Source organism: Phaeoacremonium minimum (assembly GCF_000392275.1).
Source record: "Phaeoacremonium minimum UCRPA7 unplaced genomic scaffold PA7_03_scaffold_413, whole genome shotgun sequence".
In the NCBI taxonomy this organism is placed as follows: domain Eukaryota; kingdom Fungi; phylum Ascomycota; class Sordariomycetes; order Togniniales; family Togniniaceae; genus Phaeoacremonium; species Phaeoacremonium minimum.
The window spans coordinates 134,201-153,434 of NW_006921315.1; the positions used below are offsets into that span (position 1 = coordinate 134,201).

At 53.4% G+C, this 19,234-nt stretch overlaps 2 protein-coding genes across 2 annotated transcripts; both read left to right on the forward strand.

Moving 5' to 3' along the window:
- Positions 1-1,558: 1,558 nt before the first annotated feature.
- On the forward strand, positions 1,559-3,814 carry UCRPA7_5409 (putative 2-dehydropantoate 2-reductase-like protein; the record flags this gene model as incomplete). The annotated part of the gene is made up of 6 exons (XM_007917956.1): positions 1,559-1,713; positions 1,769-1,809; positions 1,884-2,316; positions 2,367-2,615; positions 3,165-3,694; positions 3,750-3,814. The coding sequence occupies 6 exons, from the start codon at positions 1,559-1,561 to the stop codon at positions 3,812-3,814; spliced, it is 1,473 nt and encodes a 490-aa protein (XP_007916147.1).
- A 4,675-nt stretch (positions 3,815-8,489) lies between these two features.
- UCRPA7_5410 (putative atp-dependent rna helicase protein) lies at positions 8,490-10,552 on the forward strand (the record flags this gene model as incomplete). The annotated part of the gene is made up of 5 exons (XM_007917957.1): positions 8,490-8,718; positions 9,319-9,729; positions 9,780-10,140; positions 10,193-10,450; positions 10,501-10,552. 5 exons carry the CDS (start codon positions 8,490-8,492, stop codon positions 10,550-10,552), a joined length of 1,311 nt encoding a protein of 436 aa, XP_007916148.1.
- Between the last annotated feature and the right edge of the window lie 8,682 nt (positions 10,553-19,234).

Here is a 19,234-nt window from a genome sequence, read left to right on the forward strand (position 1 = left end):
CTGTCCTGTCCTGTCCAGTCCGGTCCTGCCTGAGGTCCGGTACCGTATTTGCTCTGCTGGTGCTGGTGCTGTTGGTGCTTCGCTGTCTGTAATTTTCCTTGTCCGGCTCCTGGTCCCCTTCTTCCCCAATCCCTCGATTCTATTTTTTGCACGACGAGCTTCTTGCGTTGTTGTCCCACGAAAAACACGCTCTATCCTCCCATCTCTGCCTCACATCCCTCCGCTCGTCCATTCCTCACCACTGCACTGGGGGGCGCAGAGGTCAAGGGCTCGCTCAGTACACGCGTATCTTTCTGTATGTGTCTCGTTTTTGCTTTTCCGGTCGCCGCCCGTTTTTTTATCAGTCAAGTCAATCAATCAATCAATCGACGACTACCACCGCTACGACGAACTGGATCTCGCCCGCCCATCCGCTCCTTATTTTAGCTGCGTCCTGACACGATCGAAAAGGGACTAGACAGTGCGTCTACTATTTGCTTGCTGTGGGCCTATCACCGCCCGTCCAAGGCAGCCCCAAATACCAGCCTCCGGATCCCTCCTCTGGCCATCCAAGTCCAACCATTTGCTTCTCCATAATCTCAACTACGCCAGGCCACGTCCGACGAAGCCACGACCGTTCTGCCCGGACCCAAAGGCGTCACGCTCGTTAATCTCTTGCCTTTCTCTGCTCTCAGCTCGGTGCTGCACTGTCGTGCTTTGGGCTTAGATTTTCTCCCGCCACCCGCTGCATCCAATCGTCAAGCTGAAGGCGCATCAAACCCTTCCTCTCTTTGCTCGCTGCATCACCGAAAAAAGGTGCCTGTGTACCGGATGGGTCTGTGGTCTGTCGCCATCTCCCGATCTGCAGCCCAGTCCTAATTTTCGGCCTCTGAGACGCAACACCCCTAGGCCAACGCAGCCCACACCTCTCTTTGCACACCTTAGCACAACCTCCAGTGCTCCCGAAGGACGAAGGCCGAGATAGGGAAAGAAAGAAAAACTACAATCACAAAAGGAGGAACAATAGCACACGACCATCAGAAGGAGGAAGAAGGGCTAGGCAGGTGTCGAGTCCGGCTCTGTAGGGGAACAAGGACGGGAACCCGAAAGCCACAAAAGGGAGGCGTCGTGCTCTCGCGCGTCAAAAAAGTGTGTGGTACAAGGCTACCTCGCGCAGAGCCAATCTTCCGAGAGTGCTGATCGCGAGAGTGAGCACAGCTCCTTCAGAGGCACTGCTGCAGCACCGCAGTCTCGAAACTTGGCCGCCAGCCCACTAACCCCCATTTGGGTCTCCTACCATGGCACCCATGACGCCCCGACTCAAGATTCTATCAGGTAGGTCCTTCCAATTCGTTGTACCTGTACTCTTCAAGCGCTCTGGCGGTGTTGTCTGCGTCTATATTTCTCTCCTGTGTCAAGTGCGACAACTACATTCTTCGGAGCGTTGGGACTTCTCTTTAAACCCCGTCCCTCGTCTTACAATCCATTTTCACTCCTCGTCGCCGTCTCCCCCCACGCTCGTTTTACCCTTCTCGCACTTGGGGATTGCTGCACATGCATCCTCAATTGACAAGTCGACATGGCTGACAGTGAGCTAATGAATGTGTGTTCAGTTGGTGGAAACCCGGTTTCCGCCTTTCTGTCATGGCGGCTTCAGGCTACGAACGCATGCGACGTCACCCTCGTTTGGAAGTCCGGCTACGAGCATGTCGCTCAGTATGGCATCTCGTTCAAGTAAGCAGCAAGTCGCCCGAATGGACCACTCGGAATTCTGACTCCTGTATTCTAGGTCCCAAGAATTTGGCAATGAGCGATTCAAGCCACGGCACGGTAAGTCTCGGTCTTCCCAATCGCTGCTGGGTTCTCGCTAGAGGAACAATCACTGACTTTCGTTCTCACCACAGTGGTCAAGACACCAGAAGAAGCGGCCAGCCGTAAAGAGGGTGCATTTGACTATGTAATTCTCTGCATCAAGGCCCTGCCCGATGTATACGACCTTGCCTCTGTCATCGATTCAGTCGTTACACCTCAGCACACATGTATCCTCATCAATACCACCCACACGTTGGGAGTGGAGTCTGCGATAGAAGAACGGTTTCCGACCAACGTGGTTTTGTCGCTCGTTTCCGGCGCAGAACTATCTCAGCTAGGACAGAGCGAATTCGAACACAAGGGCTCGACAGAGCTCTGGGTCGGTCCCGCCAACAAGAACGCGAACATTCCCGCATCGATACAGGACGACATGGCGCAGGCCCTGGCGATGACCTTAGGCACGGGTCAAGTAGATTGCAAAGTATCGCCCAACATTCGACAACACCAATACGAACGGGTTATTGGGTAAGCATGATCCGTTGCCTTCACTCTCGTACTTGCTGACCATCTCTTAGCCCGATTGCTTTCCACCCTCTTAGCGTTATTTTTGAGACGCCAAACCTGGCGGAGCTGATGACCAAGGTTGGAGTATCCCAGCTTGTTTCTGATGTGATAGATGAATTGCTCGCATTGGCAGGAGCTCAAGGCTGTGACTTTCCCGCAGACTTCAAAAAGAAGACCATCGATGATATGGCGAAACAGTCGAATGCCGACAGTATCATGTGGCAAGACTACATCGCAAGGCGGCCCATGGAAGTTGAGACGTATTTAGGCTCGCCCGTTCGATTGGCTCAGAATAATGGCATCAAGGTGCCTCGGATTGAGACTCTCTACGCAGTCCTGCACAATCTTAATACGATAAACCGCCAGCGACCAAAGGCTGATGCGGCAGCGACACCAGCTCCAACGATACCAGGCTCGCCATCAGTTCCCTCGCCTCTTCCCCGGATGTCCCAGTCGACTCCACGTTCCATGTCGAACGGCGTACCAAATGGAATGCCAAACGGCAATGGCATGCCGCGACCGCGACCAAGGGGATCATCACAGTTGGGCCCGCCACCAGGCATGAGACGACCACCTCCGTCGATGAACGGTGGCCCGAATGGCTACGGACGGCCGCCAATGAACGGAATGGGGAACGGCTTCCCCCCTCGCCAGGCCTCAGCTTCCAGGCGGGGTTCCATGGATGGAGCGGATCTGGAAGAATTCAGCCATTTGGTGGTATACGACGACATTCCTGAGGGCGGACAAGGTGATGACTTGACACTGCGAGAGCGCGAACTCGCACTACGGCAACGTGAGATGGCTCTTAGGGAGCAGGAGATGCGGATGCGTCGTGGTCCTCCTCCCCCCGGCCCTAGACGCGGTCCTCCCGTCTCAATGCGTAATGGTGGTGGTAATGGCGGTGGTATTGGTGTGTATGACGAAGACGACGAGGACGACGATTACTTCGATCCCGCGGCTGCACCATCAGGGCCTCCGATTGATCCCGATAATTTCGACATGATGAGTGTCACGTCCAGAAAGAACCGCAAGGTTCCCTCACATGCACAGATTCGCAAGAATCCGGAGTTTGATGCCAACCCTCAAAGGAACAGTCGGTTCCGGCCAAACTTTGGTAGAAATCGGTCGAGCCAGATCGCAAACCAAGTACCCGGTCTTCATGACAACATTATGGACGACCCATTGATGGGATTCACTTCAAACAGATATGGGAATGTGGACCGAGGAGCAATGCACCAGGAGTCTCGAACGAATTCACTGACTGCCGCACGTCTAGATGAACTTCAATACGCTCCTGGAGGGGGACCACCTATGGGCATGAACGGCATGAATGGCATGGGTATGAACGGAGGGTTCCCTCGGAGATCTAGCCAGTCGCCGGGAAACCCGTATAGTCCTTCGATTCGAGGAGGCAGCGGCCGACCGTCGCCACCGAATGGTTATGGCGGGCCTGGGATGAACGGAAGTCGACGGCCATCACCTCCTGATGGCGTCCGGCAGCCCGTTCCTCGATATCCGCCAGGCCAGGGCAATGCCGTTGCGCCGCAGCAAGTCGAACAACACGTCGGGGTGAGCAACCTTCAACCACCAAACGCGAAGAATGTTCGAAGTCTGACTGGTAGTGCGAGCGCCAGCGCGGGCAGTGGTGATTCGACTCATCTTGAATCAGAGCCCTCTGCCCACAGCAGCCAGAGCAGTCTGGGTCCTCGCCCTCCGATTGGAGTGCGTTAGAGGCGCCTACCCGGCCGAGACACTCCTGTTCTAAGCCGAGACTGACTGACTCTGCATACTGACAGAGTTTCACAACCGGCGGATGCGAGTGAAAGACACAGCAATCTGATTCACCTACTCCGTACACGACTACGCATTTTACAACCTCGTCTCGCCGACTTCTTTATACCCGTCTCGAGACAACACATGCCTTGGGACTGGACACCGTCTCATAAGAGGTTGTCTACTACACCTGCATGCACTCTTCACTGATCAGGACGCTACGACATATACATACGGCTAGAGGGTTTTCTTGGGTTATTCTTCGGACTCGCGTACACAAACACATAATTTTAGTGGCTTCTCCAATGGATAGCCGAGTACATAGGCATTTGGCGCGACGAACATCATCACATCATACATTTATTTCTGGTAATACGCATTGCGCTTCCGGACTCGGCTTTCTCTTTTGTTGCTTCACCATAGCATATAATTGGAGCCACGTCTCGAGGATCGTGTCGGTATCGAAAAGCAGAATCGTTCGGTCTCTTGGCCTTGATGCCCGTTCACCCGCACCTGTCATAATAGCACGATACTTCTGAGCGTTACTCCTTGGTTGTTGTGCGGGAGTCCTAGGCAAGGGTCAGGGGCTATTGCTTGCATCTAAGAGCCACCTGCTCGGGTGGAGCTCTTGGTGCCGGATTTGAGAGTCAAGCTGTGTATAAACCTTGGGCAGAGATCCGTTTTGGGTTGTTTTGTCTTTTACTTTCCTTTGTATCGACTTGTTTCTCATGAAGGCTACCGCAACGGCCCCAATGACTTATTTACGGACGGTAGGAGCAGCGGAGGGGGACGGTGCCCAAAGTAAAGATGGAAATTAGACTCGGGACGGGTCACCGAGACGCTTTGGGAAGAGAGGCACGGTGGAGTACACAGCACGCAAGAGCATGGAGAGGCAAGAGAATGTTTGATTGAATATTAATGGCATTGAAACTGGAACCGAAAGCAGTGATTGGGGAAGCCCGTCGTATACAAGGAGAGAGACCTCCCTGGGACCGAGCCTTGTCTTCGTGGACCGACGTGAACCTTCCGCCTGTTGCCCCTTTTTCGGTTGGACCTGAGAGGGGTGAAAGGAGATGCTACCTAATGTCTAACGTCCGATGCACATCAAAGGGCCCCCCCCCAGGGTTCAGAGGAAAGATGGTGATGGCTGGCGGCTGCTGATACTGCTGCCCGTGGGTAGCGAGCGGCTTGCCGAGGATCAGGGAAGTTAGGTGGAAGACGATAATCAGTCCCAATCAATTATTTTCAAAGCTTGCTGGGTAATTACTACTACTCCATGCTGTGGATGCCTGTGACTATTGCCATGCTCTCAACTGTGGAAGAGATTTGATGTCATGTGAGAAGGCCGATGCATGCACCCAACAATTGGTAATAGACCCACGGCATCTACGCAAGGAACTTCGGTGATCTACATTCAGAAGACAATTACGCCCGAACGTCTTCCTAATCGGCCATTTATGTGAAACATCTGGGTGTTCGTGTCGAGGCCTACCCGGTGTAGCACAGCAGTTTACGGCTCCGCCCATGCCACGACTTCCACGACGATCTCTCCGAAGATAAGGAGCCCAAGAGTAGTACACACAGAGAGAGACAGAAAGAAGAGAAGCCCACGAACCGCTCGATGTACTACGACATGCCGTGACGGCCCGGGCTGTGCAATCAACTAGAACAGGGACATGCTGGCTGTCTTTTTTTGTTTTACAAGTTCGAAATCGCCCCTTCGGTAATTTCGTTGGCGCAGCTGGTGTTACGTCGTCGGTCTGATCTCTGCGAGAGATAAGCCTCTAGCGCGCAAGCCACGGACACGATCGAGTTTCGTCTGATGCAGGCTCACCTGGACTGGTGCGCCTCGTCCAGTGTAGCATGTGAGTGAACATCTGTGCGCGGATGGATGTCTGTGTTGTCGCTGTAGGTAGGGGGGGCACTGGGGGGTTCGCACTGGGGCACGGGCCAGTACCGATGGATGCAATGCGCCTACCGGCATCTTAAGCTTAACATGCGCGCGGGTGGATTGTCTCTTCCGGAACACCGAACAAACGAAACCCTGCGTCTTGATGTCGATTGCGTCTGTCGAATTCTCGTTCCAGGGCATTGAGTAACATAGCAGCGATTTTGCCACGCAGAGACGAACCGGACTCGGCATCCCGTCTAGATACGCCAGGCTTTAGTTGCTGGGGAATCTTTGTAGAGGGGCAACAAGTGAGGGGTCAGAGTTGTTGTACAGCGAAACAAACAACACGCGACGACGCGTTGATCGGTATTCCGCCACCGACGACCATCAAACTCTCCATAGCGGGGGAGCCGACAGTATCTGTTTACTGTTTGTGTGTCAATTTACTGGTTTTGTGTTCAACCGAGGCAATAATAGGCTTGTCAGAGGAGTGACGATGGCTACGCGAAACATGAGCACGAACACAAACACCGGTGGTGCAGCCCCGCGGTCGTCGATGGCTAGTTCGTCTGGCAGTGCAGTCAAGGCGAGGCAGCTGGTAAGTTTGTCGAATACCGTTGATTTCATAGTCTGCTTTCTTGAATGTTCTATTTCTATGAAGAGTCCTTGCAAGTTTGAGGTCTCTCCTTCGATTATGCTCCACGCTATCAAACGGAGCGAGCTCCAGCAGCCGCCGCATGCTTCAGTATCTTATCCCCCTTCAACCACTTCTAGGTCATCCTTTTTCGTGCAAATACTCAAGCTTAGAATGACCATTTCCTAGACACATCTCCATTCACAGCTAGCTCAGCTCTCAGCCAATCTGGCCGACACGGAGAATCTCCTCCGTATGACCAGCGTCCAGGCGGAATGCATGCGCGGCTTGGGTAGCTGGCATGGCGGAATGTAAGAAGGCCGTCTTATTGACGTTCATGCTCGGGTCTCACTAACGCTTCCTCCTCAGGTTCATGGCCGCCAGTAAAGTATTAGGTGAAGAGTCTGTCAAAGAGCAGACGTCCCAGAACCAGTCGCAGCAGTCGAAGTGAACCGTTGGGGCGCAGTGCACACGATAACGGGATGGCTACGGCATCGCAGGTCAGCATCCAGGCGGTCATCTAGATGCTGCTTATTTTGCCGCAGACGCTTAGCTCCTGCAGGCTCCGTATGGACCGGGCTGGAAGTGGAGGTTATGCCACATTGTGATAGCAGACAATCGGCCCTCGCCTCGTCCACGGAAAGTGATGGCGCCGATGGAACGTTTGCGGGCGCGAGAATCAGTTGGTAGAGTGGCCGTTTTGATATTTTATGATACCAATAGTAACGATTGCATCAAGTCATTGGCTCCGACATAGCGGCATGCTTTGTGGCCTCAATACGTGTTGTCCTCCGTTTCTGCCTCGGCGCTTGCACCGGAACTCGTTTCTCTCGGCCGCATGTGTTGCATTTCATGACCAGGACATCTGCCCAAGGCTTCCTCCCATTTTTGCTCTTGTTCTCTACAATGCTGGAGCATGTCTTTCCTTCAACAAGAATCGTGTTGCAGAACTTGCAGATGGTCCGCTTCATGTCAGGGCTCATACGCATCATCGTTTTGAGGGTGACCTCGCGCAGGTCAGTGACCAGTCGCCGGGATACACCTTGGACCTCGACAGCATCTCTTCTTTGTCCGCCAGATGCCTGTTCAGAAGACGCAGGAATTATAACTGGTGGCTCGTCCGCTCTACGAGGGGCGGGAGCCTCTTGTTGCGCTGTTGCCAGGTAGGTTGCAGCTTGGTAGAGAAAAGAAGCCCGAGAATAAAGCGGCCGGTTTTGGACAGCTCCAGGCTTAGACTTTGCCATACTGGCTAAAGTCTAGCTAATAGAGAACTGGTGGCTGTAGATTGCCTTTCTTCGAGATCTCCTTCGGAAGCAGAAGTAATTGGAAGTAGCTGGCGGTCTCTGGTCATGTCTTTGTTCTCCTGCTTGAGTGACTGATGCATGCATGCTACCTAAATGTGATTTCAAAGAGCACGGTAAGCCAGCCAGCCTTCCCCCACAATTGGCCAGTGCGCGACAGCCTCGCAGCTGCCCCTTGTTGTGGCCTGGCGCTAGTCTACATCCGGCTAGCATCGTGAGGCAACCTTTTCTGAGGCGGTGCTTCCAGCAACTTCATCGCCCTTTCTTCCTCCCACCTCACCCCCGAAATTTCCTCCTCCTCCCGCAATTGCGACCGTCTTTTATCACCCACCACGACGTTTCGGAGTCATCAGACAGCTTCTTTATCTCAAGGAGGCTTCTTCCAACGTGTTTTGACTGTTTTCCTCAGATCATCCACGACTTCTATATCCCGCGCGGCTCCCGCCTTTTGTTTACGTCTCTCCACACTCCTACGTCACTTCTAACCGGACCACTTTACGACACCTTTCCCTCGCCCAACCAAGCAATCGCCATCATGTCTGCTGAAGAGGATCTCATCGACTACTCCGACGAGGAGCTCGGCACCAACAACGATGCCGCTCCCGCTGCCAACGGCAAGAAGGCTGACGCGGCTGCGGCCGGCGACAGCGTTGACAAGAAGGGTTCCTACGTCGGCATTCACTCCACTGGTTTCCGCGACTTCCTGCTGAAGCCCGAACTCATTCGTGCTATCACCGACTGCGGTTTCGAGCATCCATCGGAGGGTCAGTCATGAACTTTTAATCATTCCAGCCCAGCGTTACCCCTCCATCGTCCTCAAGAAAGGGTCCGTCCATCTCGCAAGCAAGCAAGCAAGCAAATGAAGCAGTCAAGCAAGCCATCAAATCCATTGGTGTACGGAGTTGAGTGGTATCATCACAATCATCTAGGGCCTGCCTCGCTCCATAGATGAGTAGAGCAGCCGTCCTGGACTGAGAATAATATACGCGGAAGCGGTATTCTCGGCGGAGAATGGGATGATTGTATTATGGGGTTGCACCCCGAGGAGCGACTATTCGGAGAGTGCCGAATGCGCCTATGGCGAGCGCACCACTCCAGTCACTACAAGCCGTCGAAAGTTGCCTACGGGCACGGTCTTCTGGCAGACGTTGCTCACCGTCACGGAGAATGTTGCATGATGAATATTTGAAAGGGTATCATCTATCAACAATTTTGGATTACCACGCCGGTGGTTATATCACTGCTGTGGGCGTATACGCCCCTTACGGTCTCATGCTTTGCTGCGATGATGGACGGACCTCGTCGAAACTTTGCGTCCGTTTAAACCTTGCGAGACATCTATCTAACATCCGATCGCCCAACAGTTCAGCAAACCTGTATCCCTCAGGCCCTTCTCGGTGGTGACATCATCTGTCAGGCGAAGTCTGGTCTCGGTAAGACTGCTGTGTTCGTTCTCACGACCCTTCAGCAAGTCGAGCCCATCGCTGGCGAGTGCTCGGTCCTGGTCATGTGCCACACTCGTGAGCTGGCTTTCCAGATCCGCAATGAGTACAACCGTTTCTCCAAGTACATGCCCGACATCAAGACTGGAGTCTTCTATGGTGGTACCCCTATCCAGAAGGACGCCGAGATCCTCAAGAACAAGGATACTCATCCTCACATCATTGTTGGAACTCCCGGTCGTCTTAACGCCCTTGTCCGTGACAAGTACCTGCGCCTCGGCAGCGTTCGAATCTTCGTTCTCGATGAGTGCGACAAGATGCTTGACCAGATCGGTAAGCGACCCACGTTACCAAGACCTCTGATTTCATATTAACGACAAAAGATATGCGACGCGACGTCCAGGAGATCTTCCGTGCGACTCCGCAGCAGAAGCAGGTCATGATGTTCAGTGCCACACTGTCTGATGAGATCAAGCCCATCTGCCGCAAGTTCATGCAGAACCCAACTGAGCACTACGTCGACGAAGACACCAAGTTGACTCTGCACGGTCTCCAGCAGTACTACATCAACCTCGAGGAGCGCGAGAAGAACCGTAAATTGAACGAGCTTCTCGACGAGCTTCAATTCAACCAGGTCATCATCTTCGTCAAGAGCACTATTCGTGCTACCGAGCTTGACAAGCTTCTCCGCGAGTGCAACTTCCCCTCGATTGCGGTCCATTCTGGCGTCAGCCAGGAGGAACGGTAAGTTCATTTGCCAAGTATGTGTGCAACATCGAATCTAACAAATCGTCAGTATTCGCCGATACAAGGAGTTCAAGGAGTTCAACAAGCGAATCTGCGTCGCTACCGACGTCTTCGGACGTGGTATTGATATTGAGCGCATCAACCTGGCTATCAACTATGACCTGCCTGCTGATGCCGACTCCTATCTTCACCGTGTCGGTCGTGCCGGTCGTTTCGGTACTAAGGGTCTTGCCATCTCCTTTGTCAGCACCGATCAGGACAAGGAGGTGCTCAAGGCTATTGAGAAGCGTTTCGAAGTCGCTCTTCCGTACGTCTTCACTCTTGCTGTTGCAATAATTAGTACTAACTCTGTGATAGGGAGTTTCCCCAGGAAGGCATTGACTCAAGCACTTACATGCAGGTTCAGTAGTTTGATCCTCCTGTCTTGTAAAGTCATGCCACAGTCAGGGCTGCGCATACTATGCGATGTGCCTTACATTTTCAGTCACTTCTCGGTTGCTCATGATCTGGAGTGAAGGGGGATTTTGGGCAGAAAGGAATGGAAAAGCCGAAATGACGAAAAAAAAGCTCTGGGTTTTGTTACTGGAATCTCTGTAGGACTATTACGACGTTGAGGGCTACTTTGACTTTTATCTTTTGCACATGGCAGGATGAGAGCTGCTCGTTGGCAGGGCTTTTTACTTGCTATTACCACACCTGATACTGCAACTGAAGAGTTGAGCCTACAGACGTATTGGACGGCACAAGTATGCAGATGTCTTTAGTTATGATGGAGAATAGAAGTCAAAGATTGCTCTTTTGCCCGGCCTTGGCAGTCGAAATATGTGTTGTTGGAAAAAAATAAGACATGTAACAGTACCCCCTAAGCAAATCAACTCGCCAACTACGACGGTTCCCTGGTCAAAAACAGCATGATCCGTCTTGTCCGGACAAGTCGGTCATCGCAATAGACATACCGCTTTCATGTCAGAAGCGGAGGTGATTGCTGCCTATCGTCGATGATGCCAAGAGCAGCGAACGGATCACAGACGGGAATCAGGGAGGTCACAGCCACAATGGCGTACGAAGCTCGCATCTTTCCGGGACTACTCCTCACTTTAGTCGAACATGATAGTCACGACTCGCAGGGTAACGAGTGTTAGATCGATATGGGCATCATTACTTCTTCGACAAGGAAGTACTACTTCATGGAAGCTGATAGACCTATAGCAACAGACAGAATCTCCGGGACTTTGATGTGTATCACGATGCTCAACATTTAGTATCTTCACCCTTGAGAGACATTAACGTCGAGTACCCTAGTAGAGGAGAAGACTTCTCTCCTCACCTCGTGACGTGTGTTTGGAAACACACTCCGGGCTGCTTAGCAAGTGCTTCCTCTGGTGGAGTCCAGGTCAGGCAAATCGTGTGCTCGACTCGACTTGCGCTATTCAGCCTGACAGCCGCATCGCGCCTTGCCTCCTTTGTGGAAGGCGCTTCAGCTTCTGGATAACCAACACGCTTATCATCATGCTAACGATCTAAAAAAAACTTACCTTACCCGTTCGCTTGCTGTCTCTCCTCCCAGCTAGACGGCCCCGCCGACGGTGACGAGGGTATCCATCTACCTGCCTGGAGGTTGGGTCCTAGGAAGCGAGGGTTGGCTGTGGAGGCAACGATGAGCACCTAGGGGCATGCGTGAAGGAGAAGGAGAAGGAGAAGGAGGAGGGGCGCTGCCGGCGGTGAGCAAGTGTCACTCCTAGTTCACATTCACGAGCCGAAAGCGACTGAGTCTCCTTGATCCTTCTTCTCTACCTGTCCCAGTTCCAGGTAACAATAGGAAGGACCCACTGCTTCGGCCTATCTCTGGTATCAATCTCGCCTTGCGAGCGAACTAGCCGTCTCAGTTGTGACTTGGAAAATGCGGCGAAGTCTATCTGTAATCCAGGCTGGCTGGGCTACCCCAGGGGAGCTGGCTCCTAGAATCTCGCGTGTTCATGTTGGTGCTTGGAGTCAACGATGACGAGATGATGTCTGCCTTCGCTGACGAGAGGGCCCTTGGCCCACTTACACGACCGTAACGGCCAAAAGCACCAGAGACCAGCGTGGCGCTTTCCCGCGTATCCATGTCTCCCACGCGAGATGGCAAGGCGGCAAACATCCACTTGATGTCAGCTGGCTGAAGAGTCTTTGATTCTCTGACAAGAGAGCGCCCTCGGTGATGACGAAACACGAGTTCTCTAAACATGGCGGCTTACAGCGGTTCATGCAGGATGCGGGACTACGGCAACCGTCGACATCTCCTTGAAACCGCGGATGGACTCGTGAGAGTGGCACGGCGAGCAACTCACAAGATCTGACCCGAGCGGGGAGAGACAGACGGCAAAGCTAGCTAGCTAAATAACTAGTTGGTCAGACTTTCGTCTCTGACACTTGGCTTGGTGGTTGAGCGGCGTATACGAGTGAATGGTCTTTACAAATCGAAAGAACCGGAGTGGCCCAGGCGGCGGATGGGAGTCACCTGAGCATGAGCATGATCTATCCAATTTTCGTTACTTCTTATTAGTATTGATTCATGACCTTCCCGCTGGGATTTCCTGTTACGGGCGGCGGCGCGAGAGGCGGTTATTACTGAGTGTTTCTGTGGTTGTAAGTTGTTGTCGTGGTGAGACAATACCCTGGCGATGCTGGAGATCCGGCGGCGTTGGCTGCTGCCTACATTAACCAGCCGGCCAACCGGCCAAGCCCACACCATCTTTGCCTCCGCCCATGCTCCATGGGATTTAGCACCATGGATGGATGCATGGGCGCCGTGGGAACGAAGGGTGTAATCATCCTTCCCAGATCAATGACTTTAGCTCACCCCAGTTGGAATTTCTGGAAGGTCGAGTTTGGGTCGCCGAACGGTTGCCTGGTGGCTCTCGAGCCGAGCATGGACTTGTTGATTCCATCCTGATGTTGTTACAGTCTCTACCTGGACAATGGGAGTCAAAGCCTTGGCCGACTTTCACGGCCGCCTACGGGACGCATCACAACAAGGTCTATGAAAAGGTCTCAGGATGTTTTGCCCGAAAGGCCGCTTTGAGCCAAGCCTCGAAGCCTACGAGACCGTAGTATCAAAGTCTCTCCGATAACTGGAGGTCTTCTCCGCGTGACTCAGCCGTACATACATACAATTAACAGGGACTCGAGCGAGGTTCCTTGCCAGCTGGCGCCGCCACCTGTGAAAAGTGCAGAAATGACTGGCCCGGGAGCTGCCTCAGTTGGCAGGCAGCACGGCAGGGCACCACGTTGGGGGCTGGACTTTTGGGCCACTGGAGCTTGCCTTTCTGCCACTTTCGTGCTGCTCGATCTTGCTAAGATGTGCGGCTGTTGAATGCGGTGAGGCGGGCGAGCTCCAACACGAAGTCGATCACCGAAGATCTCGTTCATATCTTGTTGAATACAGTCACACTTCCTTGAGTACATGGTAGAGGGACTCGGAATCTCCCCGAAGCTCGGCCGCCCAGGTCGCCCAGGTCTCGAGCTGTGGCTCATCGCCTTGCTTTGCCGTCAGGCCGTGTTGTGCAATTCAGGTCAAGTCTGGGGAGTCTCCGAAATGGACAGCTCAGTTGCAATGTTACGCAAGCAGAAATAGAGGCAGCCAGTCGGCGTGCGGTCCTGACACAGCTGTCCAAGCCCAAAAGGGGCCAGAGTGTCGGCATCGCCACGGCCGACTGGATCTCTACAGTCCAGATCGGCCCCCCGCCCTCCATGCCGAGAGGAGGGTTGGGCGGCGCTGCACTTGTTCACTTACTCATGCTGACAACGAGGCAATAGGACGGCCCTATTGGCCTGGCAATCATCTAGTCGCGAGTTTGACTAGAAGCTTTGGATGATTCTAAGCGCAAAGCATTCTGCGAATTACGGAAGCTGGAGGCATGTTGCGCCGGAACCATAGGGTATTAGGTGTGTAGTGTCTATGTCGATCGTCCAGGAATCTCAGATGCGTGTTACTCTTCTTGGGGGTCTTTAACAGCATTCGCTCAATGCCTGGCCAGAATTCAGGCAGCAAAAGATTATGCACACCCTGATTGATTTATGCGAGATTGCTGAAATTTCAGGGAGATCACCCATCTCGGGATAAAACGGTCATAATTTAGCACTGGCCCCCCAATTCCACCACAAGCGCCTGTGACTCAGCCGGCTTGCTGGCGTGATTTGCAGGCTTTGTTGGATGCTCAACACCCATCTCAAAGCCTGTGCAATCTGGAACCGCGCGGCAAATCGAAGTGACTGTTCACAGGTGCCCGTTTTCGGCCACATCATGGCCCCATTCCTACGTCCATCTTTATGGCGAAATCTCCCTCTGTCCGCGTGGAAGCATGGTTGTTGGTTTTGATTGACTCTTAGATAGTCCCCCTTTTGCTTGCACCTTTCACACCCCGGGAGGTTTTTAGCCTGGTAGGCCCCTATTTTGGAGCTGACTAGAAATGTCTCAGCCGCCTTGATTGCGGTCATTTGGACAGCTGAAGACAACGCTCCGAAGTCGCGGCCTCGCGAATTGTAACACCTGCTCACTCCAATTTGCCTTGTCGGTGGACGGTCGGCGCCACACCTGTGATGGCGGATTGGGATGTAGTTGACTCATCGTGAGACGCAACCAACTTGGATGGTGAGAAGGCGTATATGCGGTATCCCATTGGCCAGCTCGGCTGTAGATGAAGGCCAGAGACAGAGGGCCGTATGAGACGATCGTTTCGAGCTGGAGGTTGTATCCCTGCTCTTCATCTTACCATGGCGGGATGTTGTTTAGTCGCCCGCTGCTGCTGTAAGATCAGAAGGGCCGCTGCTACCACCTGATGGGTGGTGAGAATGATGGCCCGCTTGTATTGGGCACAGAACGCTGAGCATGTTGGTCGATGATTGACATCGCATGCTTGCCCAGAAGCCTCGAACTTACATTACAAGCCAACAGAGCTTTGCCATAGCCTGCCGTTGCTGTCTGCCTCGTGTCGAAGCGGTTGCAACCCATCATGCCTACATTCACTTGGAATGACTTCATCATCTTCGACGTTCGCCCAGAAGGGTGGTAACCTGCATCGCGGAGGGCGGGGACGGGCCTAGCTCCATAACTCTGCCTGGCTATGCCTTCGGGCTTTGATAGAGTAGATGGTCACTTCACCCGTCCCATCCATCCCCAGTTCATCCACGTTGTCTGTTTGGCACGCCAGAGTGCATCTGCGGCCTTGCAAGTGGTAATCAACCCGCCTTTTTTCTCACGTCCTGCACGAGGGATACTGATACCAGCTGGCCAAGCCCGTCGAAACCAATCAGCACGCCCGCTAACGTGGAGCGGGGAAGGCTGTGATACCGCCAAAAAGACATGTGGGACAGGGTACAGGGGTTGCATCTCCCACGAGAGTGTAGTCGAATAGTGATTTCGGACAGTGTGCACTCTGACCAAACGGGCAATTTGGAAACTGGCAGGCACTGTAGGCAGCCAGGTACGGACTGCTTCAGGGTGAAAGGCTCTTGACAAAGGACCTGTTGTCCGTTCCTGAGAGCGCTGGGCTTGCTGGTTTGGGGGCCATTCTCACTTAGTCTCTCGTTTCTAGAAATTTCCCGGCCTTCGCGAGACACTTGCTCTTGAATACGGATGAACAGCCCAGTGGGGAGGTTGACTATCTTGAGATAGAGGCCATATCAAGGCGGGGTGAATGCATTGCAGAAAGTGTCGCAGCTGCCACACCCAAACCAGGCCCACTGTTAGTGAGAAGCTGCAGCAGAAACCGATCGAATCGTCGACCGTAGGCAGGCTGCAGAAGCAGCTACGGTGGGCGACGAAGTCAAGTACATGCGCGAATTGTAACCAACACAGCAAGGCTATCCGGATCGAGTCCAAGTTATCACTGTAGGTGGTGGACACCAAAGCCGGCAGACGGCACAAAGCAGTATCGGCTACTGGTTCTGTGTCTGGTCTGCGACTCCATGTCGTCGTGTAGACCTTTGTAGAGCCATGGGAATGGTCGATCGATGTCCTTTGATGGTTGGTACCGGTTCATAGTATGTGCCAGCCCGAAATCTCAAGAGGAACAAAATCGACAGCTTCGTACATGTCTGCAGTAGCTAGCTATTGGCCTTTGGTAGCTTGAGACAGGTATCCTGCTGTGCTCTGCTTCGCGGGCATTCAACAGTATGACTGTATAAGGTACCTTACTGAGGCACCGCATTGCTCCAAAACACAAAGTGGGGAAACCACGCAACTTTGAACGTTGACAGCGTGATCGCCCTCATAGTGTATCATGATCAAATATAGAAATCACGTTTTCTCTCTTCGGGATTCCAGGGAGGATAGGGGCAAGGCTCGTACATCGAGATCTTTGCCCTGCATAATGCCTTTTTACAAGGCTTTCGCAAAATGAATCATTTTCAGGATGCATATCCGGACCGGTCCAGCACAAGGTTCGGCAGGGGGAGCGGGCCAGGTGTTGTCCAGTACAGCTGTCCATCAAGACGGCCAACCCACGACCAACAGAACATGGACCCCTACGAGCGCGTAACATTGAAGTGCGACATCATCGTTCCTTTCATGCTCTGATCATACGTAAGAAGAGTCGAAGCAGAGAACAGTGCTAACAGACCAATATCCGATCCAAACAAGGCTGTGTTCTCCGCAACACTGGGGATAGAGGGTTAATTTTGGCGCACAGGTGGATGGCTGACGAAGACAGCTCGCTAGTTCGTGAGCACTGCAATGCGAGCCCTATGCGTCACTGCAGTATGCCTCCCAGGAGCAGCCTGATACGCTCCGTACGCCAGAGTAGGCTTGTCCCAGAGAGTCCAGTAAGTCTAGGGGGCTTAGAAAGAGGCTGGCGCCCAGGACCAAGGCTATGTGGTGTGCTGCTTAGTGATTCCGGCTGCTGCTGCGAGAGCCTGGCCCATAGCACTACACTAGAGTCACTTGCAGTAGTGTGTAAGTAGGGCTTCCGCAGTTGGTAGCCCACTGTGAGGTCATTTCCTGCGGTTCTGGGACAGTGTCCTGAGGAGCTTGGTGTCTCTTGTGTCTTCACAGCCGCTTCGGCTTTGATACGGAAGTCCCGGAGCAATGGAGGATAGCAGAATGGCCACAAACGAGAGCCAAGAAGAGGTCTGCAAAGAGCTGGCTGCGGGCCAAATCAAGCGATGCGGGAAAATGACCACATAATCACACTCAATAATATCACGATGGCGATAAAAGCAAAAAAATTTGCCGTCGTCGTGTTCGCGGGTTGGACAAGCTTGAGTGGCGTGCTGGACCTACCTGCCCTGGCTGCTGGCTTGCGTGTGGCAAGTCCGACACACACACACACACACACACACACACATCGTGCTGCGTACCTACCAGTGAAGGAAGGAAGGAAAGGTACATGGCTGGCATGGCAAGAGCGAGCGACTGACGCGTTGGTAGCGACTTCCCCCATCTAGCTACCACGCAGTCGAGTTGGAGGTTGTCCGGTACTTTCCGCGACCGTGGCTGCAAGTACCTCTCGCATTTTGCTCACACCCTGGTCGATGACTCTTCACCTCACTTGAAATCTCATTTCGAGATGCAGCCAAACTCATCAACCACCTCCCTCCAAGTCGCGAGTAGTGTCCTATTATTGTCTTGAATGAGAAAGCCTTCTGAGATGCCTATGTTGCCCTCATGGGCAGTATCTGTAGATATGGAGGCGGAGGCCGGCCTCTGTGTTTCACAGCACCCTCAGTGACTAATGAGCGCTGCCTCAATGAGATGATACACCCGCAGTAGAGGAGAAGAGGGGCAGCCAGAGTGAGAGTGACAGGTTGAGTGAATCCTGGTCAGTGTGAGCCCGTTACGAGACGACCTCGACTTCCAGTCATTTGGACTCAACCTGGATTCTCCAGTCCATGCTCTTCACGTTAGTGAGGTGGCGGGAAACGAGAGAGAGAGAGAGAGTCCTTTCACTTATCCTATCTGTCCTATCCTATCTGTCCTATCCTATCCCATCCCATCCCATGGCCATCTTGAATCCCCTCCATCACGACGGACGACGACGAACGGCCGTGTACTGCCCGCTCCATCTCGCTCTCTCTGGCAGGAAGCGTCTGGCAGCTGTTGCGCCTTCAGAAATGCGCCAGTCCGAAACGGAGGACTGGCTTGGGCGCTAGACAGGGGTAGAGGCCGCAGAGTGGAGATTCTGGGTGGATTGGCGGGGCCACATGCAGCCAATAAGCAGCCTGCCAATTCTGCCAGGTGTCCGGCTTCTGCAGTCCCCTCCGAGCCCTCCCCCTGCGAAACCGAGTGGCTCGACGGGCAGCCGTCACCAGAGACCAAGCCAGTCCCCAGTCCCCCTCTCCTCCCCTCCCCTCCCCAGCTCCCAGTCTCCCAGTCTCGCATCGCATCGCATGTACCGCGCTCACACACACCAGCACACACCAGGAGAGTACCAGGGTACCTGCTGTCTGCAAGCCTGCACGCCTGCACCACTCACTCCACCCTGCCCTGCCCTGCACGCTGTCTTTGTCTCTGTCTCTCTGGTCTCTGGGTGGTGTGTGCAGAGCAAAAGCCAGACGGGAGCCAGAGCCATAGTTAACGTTAGCCAAAGCAAGCGCAAATCCATCGCCAATTATCTAAAACTGCCACCGACCCTCGTAGACTGCTGCGCTTTCTGGCCTCCCCTCTCTCTTTCTTTCTCCTGCCACTCGAACAAGCAGCAGCAATGTTCGATTACACCGTTTGAGAGATTCAGAGCGACTCTTCGTAGTCTGCTTGTGAAATCGCCTTATGTGCTGATTTTCCTTTCACATCATTTAATTATTTTCACGGCTACCAGCCTATTGATCTTATCTACCCATCCAACTGTCTACTTCACCTTCGTCCTCCTCTTTATTTGGTTTTCTTGAACCCCCCCCCTTCCACCACTTCCACCCCCCAGTGTGTTTGTGTGTGTGTGTCCTGTCTAGCAGGCTCCTTCTTTCTCGTGCGGCATTCACTTGCACCTGCGACAAAGAACGCGAACCGCTTCCCAAGACCCAACACGCCCAATCGAATAAACAACGAGAATACGATCGATACATTCAGTCTCTCTCCCCAACGGAAAAGACTCATTCTGCGCTCACCCGCCTCGAA